The sequence below is a fragment of the Amblyomma mixtum genome, chromosome 2 (assembly GCF_055824585.1).
Source record: "Amblyomma mixtum isolate Tamu chromosome 2, ASM5582458v1, whole genome shotgun sequence".
Classification (NCBI taxonomy): domain Eukaryota; kingdom Metazoa; phylum Arthropoda; class Arachnida; order Ixodida; family Ixodidae; genus Amblyomma; species Amblyomma mixtum.
This window is the reverse complement of record NC_143013.1, coordinates 40012822-40021746: the sequence shown is the minus strand read 5'-3', so window position 1 is coordinate 40021746 and position 8925 is coordinate 40012822. Positions and strand designations below refer to the sequence as shown.

Genomic DNA, 8925 nt, shown 5'->3' with positions numbered 1-8925 from the left:
TATAAAGGGCCGCCTCTGCGTGACGGTGCATGACAATCTTTCCGCAGCCGTTGCCTGACTGACGCACGAAGGAACAGCCATGAGCAGCCAGTGTCCAGCAGCCGTGAAAGATATTCTCTCTCCGGGAGACTCCTGCGTAGCCGTATCCTTTTCTTGAGAATTCGATCTCTTCTCGGGGGGCGCTTTTGATGCGGTGGTTTGATTGCTTGACTACCTCCGATCTGCTAGTGGTTGGAGGCTGGGCTTGTCCAGGAATGGGTGAAGACGGGTCGACTGTTGCTGCTTGTGCAACACTCGGACACGGCGTACGGGTGAGTGGCTATCGCGGTCTGCGGAGCAATAGAGGCCGTGCCTCGCTCCGACACGCTTTGCAGAGTGGTGGCCGGCGTCCAGCATGCATCTCCCCTTGCAATTCTCATTTCAGGTTGCTCGTGTGTCCACGCGTAGGCGTGGCAACAGTGGGCCGGGCACCTGATGTGACTTACATGGCTGAGCATGCCTTCCCCATTGACCAAGATTTCAAGTGTGAAATTGGTGGGTCGAGTGCAGTGTCTATGGGGCAGTTGCATGTCGTTACGAGGAGGAGAAAAAATAAAGCTTCATGCTTTGAGTTTCCTCAGCTCATTGTACAATCTTCACAGAAGAAGGTCATGTTTCCCTTATAAACAGGTGTCTGCCATCAGTCATCTAGCTTCAAGCACATTGCACAAGAAAATGGATGATTGTAGAGTAGGCCTGCTTGATGTTGTCGTCATGCTTTCTTTTTGGAATAACAAGCACCGTAGATTGTAACTGCTGAGTGATTCAGTTGAAACAAATTTAAATTGATTGAGGCCCTTAACTGGCAAATGATTACGATAGGCTTGAAACTTGTTGCGTAGAAGTCTATGGGGGCATTTGGCAGTGAGGCAAAGGAATACTTTGACATGTAGCGAGGCACTGGAATTGTTGCCCAGTGTGTCTGTCGGAGCCAAGTTATCATGGCACATCTCTCTGATGAGAAGCTAGGTGGAATATAAGTCTGGATGGGATGCATTTTTAAAAACTTCCCATTTGAACAGCATCTTACCAACATCTGTCTGGAATAAATTATGGGAACGATGCGTTCTGCCAGTATTAGCCTATGAGGTTGAAACTTCGAGGCTGATGAAAAGCTGGAATTGAGACGAAGAGTAGCATAGAAAGTGCTGCAAATTAGCTAGAGTTGATTCTAAGCGACAGGGACAAGGAAGCCTCATGAAAGCAACAGGACAGATGCCATGTATGTTCCTTGACCCTATCTCTTTTGTGCCATTCTTAGAATCAACTCTAGCAATGAACCGACTAGCCCAAACCAAACTACTAGCTGCAAATTAAATAACTCGTGTAGCTTGAAGAGAGAAAGAGAAGCACTGATTTGGAAAACAAAGACTGATGATGTTGTTTTGGGATGAAGAAATGGGCATGAGTTGGGCAACCAGTAGTCTGTCAGAATGACTGAAGGGATAGTAGGGAGAAAACATGCAGTTGAGGGGATGGCACAGAATCAGTTGCAAAGATAAAGTCGAGAAGCTTGCCAGGATAAGGGCTGCCATTACTTGTACAAGGCAGTGTTGACCAGAAGTCACTGAGAGAGACCTTGGTCCTGCAGTGAACATTACTTTGCTGATGATGATTGTGATGAGCGGCGCAGGGGCACTGTTTCTTAGAGTTGCAAGTTGATGTGAGCAGTCGCCAAGTTCTGTGCAGCTCAACAAAATGTGTGCGCATGCGCATGTAAAATGGTGCTTTAGGAAAGCATTGTACCGTAGAGCTTTTAATCCTTTATGCCAATCTCATTCACAGAATGATAGCATTAAAAGCTTCATTGGGAAAAAATTTTTGCTGCCGGTCATAAAAGGTCACCATTGGCTGTAAGGAAGTGATAAGCGATGTCAACAAACCAGATGATTCACATTGGCTGGAGCGAATAATTACCATTATCTGGAGGGAAGTGACGCCATTTCTGGTAAAGGCATCAACAGCGTCTGACGCTACCACATTGCCAACACACAATGTAATTAGGTGTCTGTGAATTTTTTTCATTTGTGGCATGGAATGCATATGGAATTTCACGAGCGTAACCTGAGTGGAGGGAGAGTGTTAGTTTCATGTTATTGGGATCCTGCTGCAGTTTTTCTGGCTGTGTATCATAATGCAGCAGATACAAAAACAGTAGCAAAAAATAACAGCACATATTGTGTAGGCCAAGAGAATCCAAAAGATGGTGACTGTTACAGAACGTTTGTTGCACAAGGATGGCTGCCTCAGTCTGCAGCCAATAGATGAAAGCTGTCATTTGTGTCAGCTGTCGTTGCTCAGCCTTCATAACTAAACTAGGTTGCATTAGCGTTCTCGGTTACGTTTGAAGAGGCATGCTTGCTGACTGAAACTTAGAGTGCCACAATGGCTGTGAAGCTGTTAACTGAGAAGGAAACAAAGCTAGAGGAAAATGATAAATGGGAGGAAAATAAAAGATGTTTTCAGCACCATCAAAACTTATGTATCTGGACGAAATAGTCCTAGTCCTAATTTTCAGCTAATGTGTTCATGTGGCTATGTGCTTATGTATGATTAGTATCTGCAACCCGTTTGAAGCTTAGTTTGTAGGTGACGACTATAACTTAAGCGTAAGTAACTACGGAAAGGCAGATAGGACATGCTTTGTGGCATTGTGGAATGGCATTATGAAACAAGTGTCATGACCATTTTACTATACTAACAGCGTTAATTAGTAACACAGTGTGCATACTGCATCAGAGATGTGAAAGATGCCTGCAGAAATTTCTGTTGCAGCAGTTTTTTCAGTGCGTAAATAGGGCAATTTCGCTGCCAGATTTTTTTCTCTACATTTTTATCTGGTGCTGTGCTATTTGGTTTTCTTATCATTTGCTTTGTGTCTTTTATGACAGATACTTCTTCACATGGAAAAGGTAAGCTTGGCTTTGCCAGCACTCTTACTTTTTATTATTGGATAAATACAGACAGCCTTCATTCATGAACGCTGAATAGTACAATAGTGTGAGGGCAGGAAGCTCTGCTATGGTTTGAAGAAAATTTGTTTTGAGTAATGGGAATTAAAGGAGGAAGCTTGCAATGCTAGTTTGATGGCCATTTTTCATCATACAGACTACACTGTTTACCTCCACTGGTGCCTTTGCAAAAGAAGGCCACTAGAGCAATTGCCTCTTTTGGCTGTGTAACAGTTACACATCTACATCCCAGCTATGCTTACACATGCAGTTAAAGAGATAGAAGTTGTATTTTTAGGTGTTGAGACAAAAGAATACTTGGGTGCTTGACGGTGTGAGTCGGGAGCCATTTTTTATGCTCATCCATACACGAGGTGCCTTCAGGAGTAAAATGTAGCGGAATGTTAGGGTGACCCTATTGCTGTTAACTGAACATTTAAATTGACCAGAAATGTCCTAATGTTCTGGCTACTGTTTTGCAAATGAACAAATGCAATACACTTTCAGCCTTTTCGCTTTTGAATTCAAAGTATACTGGCACCCCCAGTCACTGTACCATAATTTTCGTCCTGTCATGTATTATGGTGCAGTTTAGTCTCACTATGGCTGACGGTGAATAAACTGAAAAAGATGGTGTGTGGCCAGTGATGTGCATTGCTGTCAGGTGCACATGAAATGAATAGATTCCATACCTAGCCTGAACCTGTGTTGCGTGGGATTGACATGGTGCTAATTAATTTGATGTGTGCTACTAGGCAGCGAGCAAATGCTCACACACAACGCCGAAGTGAAAAGTATGGGTAGTGGTATGTTAGGAAAAGCATATACAGGTGGTTAGTTCGGGCTTAGTGTCTGCAAGGTGCGTATCAGCCATCAACTGGCACTCACATTATTGACTTGCAACATCCCACAAGCGCTGTGGCTTGCCGAAATGTGACTATTGACTTGTACGCTGAGAAGGAGTGACCTTCTCTCTGCCTGGAGCATCCTACAACATGTGGCTTGGAAATTGCTTGGTCGAACATGGAGTAGTCTGGGAGCTTTTAAATAACCACCTCCCTTGTTTCACTTAAGCTGGCTGCACAAGACAGTAATGGCCTTTCTTTTGCCCAGCTGGTGTGGACATGTACGTGAAGGTTGCCCACAAGCGCCGGAAGCTGCTGCTTGAGCTGCCAGCCACAGATGCAGCCCGATCATTCCTGGCCCAGGTGGGCAGGGCTGTAGAACGTGAGTGCAGCAGATGATTCTGGCTGTCCAAATTCAGGAGTGTGTTGGGGCGTCCCTCCTGGAACGCATTCTTTCCCTCCACAGGGCATGCCTTGCTGCGTGGTTCGGCTAGTGACTTCACGTGGCTCAATCAGTATGGTGGCATCCAGGAGCTGAGCACTGACAGCCTGCTCAACAGCCCTGGTGAACCACCACGGCAGACCATTGCAGAAGGGGCAACACCGCTGGCTGCACGAGAAAGTGTAGTGCGCCTCCAACTGGCTATGCGTGAAGATGACTACACACACCTTGAGGGGATCAGGTGATCATCATGGCATGTTCACATCTGTGGTAGTTCCACAGCCGACCATAGAATGTCTGAAGCGCAGTCTAGTTCCTTGCAGCCGTTCTTATGAACTGAAATGCGTAATTTTGCTTAGGAAGATTGATAAATCTTGTACTCTGAGTAGTAGTTTGCAAGTGGTGCTTACCACAGGATGCTTAAATAAGGTTTTTTAATCATGTTAAATACAGCTGATGCTGAAGAGAAATATTTTTTATTGATTTTCCTTCACCTTGGCTAGAGAGCAAGCTTTATTTGACCGAGCCATTGTAGGAGGATGTGGCACTTGAGATAGGTGTTTACATTTATGCAGTTTAGTGTGTTTCCTAAAATATGTTATTTTCTTTGGAATGTAGTCTTTGTAACTTGCATATCTTCTGCCAAGCTAAATGTATTATGATATTTTTCTATGATTTTGCATTTACAGTAGGTTCTCGATGATAGAAACACAATTTATACGAATTCATAAAGTTTCCCGGCCAGAGGAGCGCCTTGCGTACAGTGAGCAGAATTTAGAATGTTCAAACACACTCCCGTGCCACTACAGATGATATGAATGCGTGAATCATGACGGTACCCTTGAGCGCTAACTTCTGCCCATACATCACTGATACCGTAGTCGCTGTACATAGTGCAAGTAATGAGTAGCGGCACGCGGCCCACACATTGCCGACTTTGCAATCACCATGAAAGAAGCCAACATATCACCACCAGTTGCACTGTGTGCACTGTGAGTAGTGAGTTGTGATTGCAAGGCCGGGAATAAATCCCATCAGCGATAAACGGATGTGCACGGATGTATCTTCCATGCTTCTACATATGGATTTTGTTCGTTTTGATGATATGATATTTCAGATGATACATTTTTTGTGACCTCGTGAGATTCGGATCATTGAGATTCTACTGTTCTTAATAGATTCTTAATATTGATTTTTAATATTGATTTGTCTGACCCTAGTGGGCACTGAATGTGGTGAGCTGCAAACTATGGCAACATGTTTATTTGCCACTTCAGTTTTTGATGGGTAATTATATGCATACGTGCCACCTAGGCATGTAGTTTCACAAATACTAAAGATGTCATTTTTGTAGCAAAATTTAGTTACTTTCAGTCACAACACTTAAAAGGCAGCTCCAATAGCATGCAACTGTTTTTATAATTTCCTTATTTCTAGGATGCTATTCATTTTTAACTCTACTTTGCTTCAGTGGTAGTGAATGATAAGTCTCATATCTGTGGGATGGTATTGTACTCCAGCTGCTGCAACATTAAAAAGTGACGGCTTAGAACATTTGTACTTAACACCACCAGCTTGCTTGTCTTTGCAAGCCATCATGCAGGGATATAGTTTGGTTATCCTACTTGCTTATGCCCTGTTTATTTTGACTGGTCATGCTAATTGGCTTGCAAGGTCCACTTTTGATTACAATGATAAGTGAATGGAAACTGAGAGTGCTTGGTTTGCAGATGCAGACAGGACAGGGCATTTTGAGCCGTGGGCTGCGAGCATTATTGTCTTAAAAACTTTGCTTCTTGCCAATACAGTGAGGTGTCAATGTTGGAGGTGTCACTTCTGACAGTGAATCAATTTCTGACCTAGAAAATGGAAAATAGTTCGCTATTATGTGGATGTGGTGTTGCAGGTGAGATAAATAATGGGACTCACATGCTGTTGTGATGAGGTCATGATTCTCTTTTATATATGTGCCTCTGCTTCCATGCCCCTGGCAGTCTGTGGGGAATGGTGCCACAGACTAGTCAGCAGTTTCACTGACAATGAGAGTATATATAGCCTGTGTCCAAAATCGTGTGCACTGTATTCTTGGTACAGACATTAAATTTTTGCTTACGAAAACAGTCTCTTTTGTATGCATGTGTGCATGGCACCATCAACCTCACTTATTATAAAGTGCCTAAACTTGCAAACCTTGAACAAAAGAAAAAAGAACGAACATGTTGTTTGTACTTCTGTATTCATGTCCTTCACATGTTCTCATTTTTTAAGTGTGCATTACCTGCCTTATTACGCAGGTGTTTCACATACTCTAGATGCTAACATTGTGACGCTTCATTTTGTGTCATTGAGGTTCTTCTTGGGCACATGGAACGTCAACGGTCAGGCAAATGATGGCGTGGACTTGCGCGACTGGCTGACATGTGACCTGCCCGGATGGCTGACAAGTGGCGCTGAGCCTCCGCAGCTTTATGCCGTGGGCTTCCAAGAACTCGACCTGAGTAAGGAGGCCCTGCTGTTCACCGACAGCCCCCGCGAAGAAGAGTGGCTCAGAGCGGTAGCCCTTGGCCTTCCCCAGAGTAAGTTGCTCGAGTCCTGGATTTCCAAGCCTTAATGCAGGAAAGCATGGCTGGGCCTGTTGTGGATTCACTGTTATCACAGACATGTGCCTTACTGAATGAGCACATGACTTATCCTCTTGTGTTCAAAAGTTGACGGATTTTGGCTTGATGTTCAAATTTTTCAACCCATGCGTTGTAGGAAAGCCTGGATGTCTAAGTTAACCTTGTAATGCCCTGTGACATTGCCCTTACTTTTATAAATCAAAGTTTAGGGAAATGTGGCTTGTGCAATACTGTGAGGATCTGATAGTGTGAGCGAAAACTATTGAACATTGTTGCTGCTGCATTGCATGTCTCACAATGGACATATAAAAGTTAACTACCCTTGGTTGCATGAATTACATTTATGCCTGTTGGTGTGTCTTGGCAATGATAATGTTGCTTTGTATGGAGCAGCTGTAGTTGGTGAACAATGACCTGACGGAAAATGCGAGTTTCACTACCTCTGGCTTCATAGCATGGCGTGGCAGTGTTCTTCCATGCCATAACCAAAAGTTCCTGTCAATTAGGCTCAAGAATCCCTTTTTCAGGCCCTTTTTTTCTGTGGGAGCTTGAAAACTTCTTCAATAAGGAAAAAGTGAGACAATCTCAGTTTCTAAAATTCTATGAAACTGCATAAAAATTTTTTGCCTAATAAAAAAAAAGGAACATTTCCTGAATGGAACATCCCTGTGGCCTGGCATCCAAGTGGAGACTGGGTAGTCATACTGGGCAGGCCCTCACCGTGCTGTCTTGCACCGATGCAGATTGTCGCTACCGGCTCGTGAAGCTGGTCCGCCTGGTGGGCATGATGCTTGTGCTGTTTGTTGACGAGCGGCTGGCCCCCCACGTCCAGGACGTGGAGGCCCACTGGGTGGGCACAGGCATCCTGGGCAAGATGGGCAACAAGGGGGCCGTGGCCATCCGCCTGCGCCTGTACGCCTCCTCACTCTGCTTCGTCTGCTGCCACCTGGCTGCCCATCAGGAGGAGTGCCAGCGTCGCAACCAGGACTTCGCCGAGATCTGTTCACGCCTCTCCTTCAGCCCCAGCGGCCGCACACTGTCCGACCACGAGTGAGTCGGTCTACATCTCGAACCAACAGCCTGACACTACCAGTCTCAATGTTGCCCAGTATTGGCACAGACTTGACGCTTTTCGTTTGTGCCACCAGACATGGATAGTACGGTGATGGTGGTGCTGCAGCCCAGTGTTGCTCAAAAGAGCAAACTTTTGCAGGGAATTTGCAAAGAGCAGCCCCTGTCTAGTGCCTGTAGGCTGTTCTCCAGGATCTGCATGGATGCACTACATACCACTAAAATCAGCTGCGAAAATTCTTTTTTCCCCGTTCATTCGCGGTGTTCATGATATCATCAAAGTTGGCAGTGCTTGCTAAGCAGGGCTTTAAGTCATCACTTATAGTACGGAATATTCAAAGGCAGATACACAGGGCACCTCAGAGATGCCTAATGCTGGGAAAATTAGGCAACAGCAACCATGTTTCTTCCAAATGTGGTGGTGTGGAGAGAAAATTACTCTGAGAATACCTCCACTGACTCAAAAGCCATTTGCATTCTGGTAACATCTGGTGGCCAAAAATATGGTTGTTTAGGCATGCCTGTCACATCTTTGTATAGTTTTCAATCTTACGCTGTGGTCTTGCACTGCTGAGCACAAGATAAAAAGGCCAACTTTTAGCTATATTGACTGCGGCACTGAGCTGATACAAAATGGGGGCCCTCGTGACAACATCCTTTACTTTGGTCCTTGGGTGTCATTAATGTTTAGCATGATTTTTGTGACTGCTTACAGATTTCTGTAACAGACTTCAGGATGTGACATTCTCACATCGCCTGATATTCATTTCACCTCTTCATTGAAATAATGCAGTGTGGTGTGCATGTAATTTATACTAGTTGTTACCAGAGAGCGCTAGTGGCACACTGTAAGCAAAAGTTTCTGGTGAAGGCAGTGTGGGGACTTTGTTCTTCCTTTTTTAACACAGGGTGGGTGGCATAGTAGAACATATCCAGCACATTCGCATTCCTTAGAG

General features: G+C 44.7%; 1 protein-coding gene across 2 annotated transcripts in view; it reads left to right on the top strand.

Annotated features, from left to right (window-relative positions):
* Ocrl (Oculocerebrorenal syndrome of Lowe) overlaps positions 1–8925 on the top strand; it is a 29115-nt gene that overhangs the window by 1307 nt on the left and 18883 nt on the right. For both annotated transcript variants that reach the window (XM_089571255.1, XM_089571256.1), the window contains exons 2-9: positions 48–142; positions 229–311; positions 425–534; positions 2931–2951; positions 4104–4217; positions 4302–4518; positions 6627–6853; positions 7642–7948. In XM_089571255.1, coding sequence (XP_089427381.1) covers positions 80–142; positions 229–311; positions 425–534; positions 2931–2951; positions 4104–4217; positions 4302–4518; positions 6627–6853; positions 7642–7948 — 1142 coding nt within the window. In that variant the 5' untranslated portion in view covers positions 48–79. The remainder of the gene's footprint in view (positions 1–47; positions 143–228; positions 312–424; positions 535–2930; positions 2952–4103; positions 4218–4301; positions 4519–6626; positions 6854–7641; positions 7949–8925) is intronic.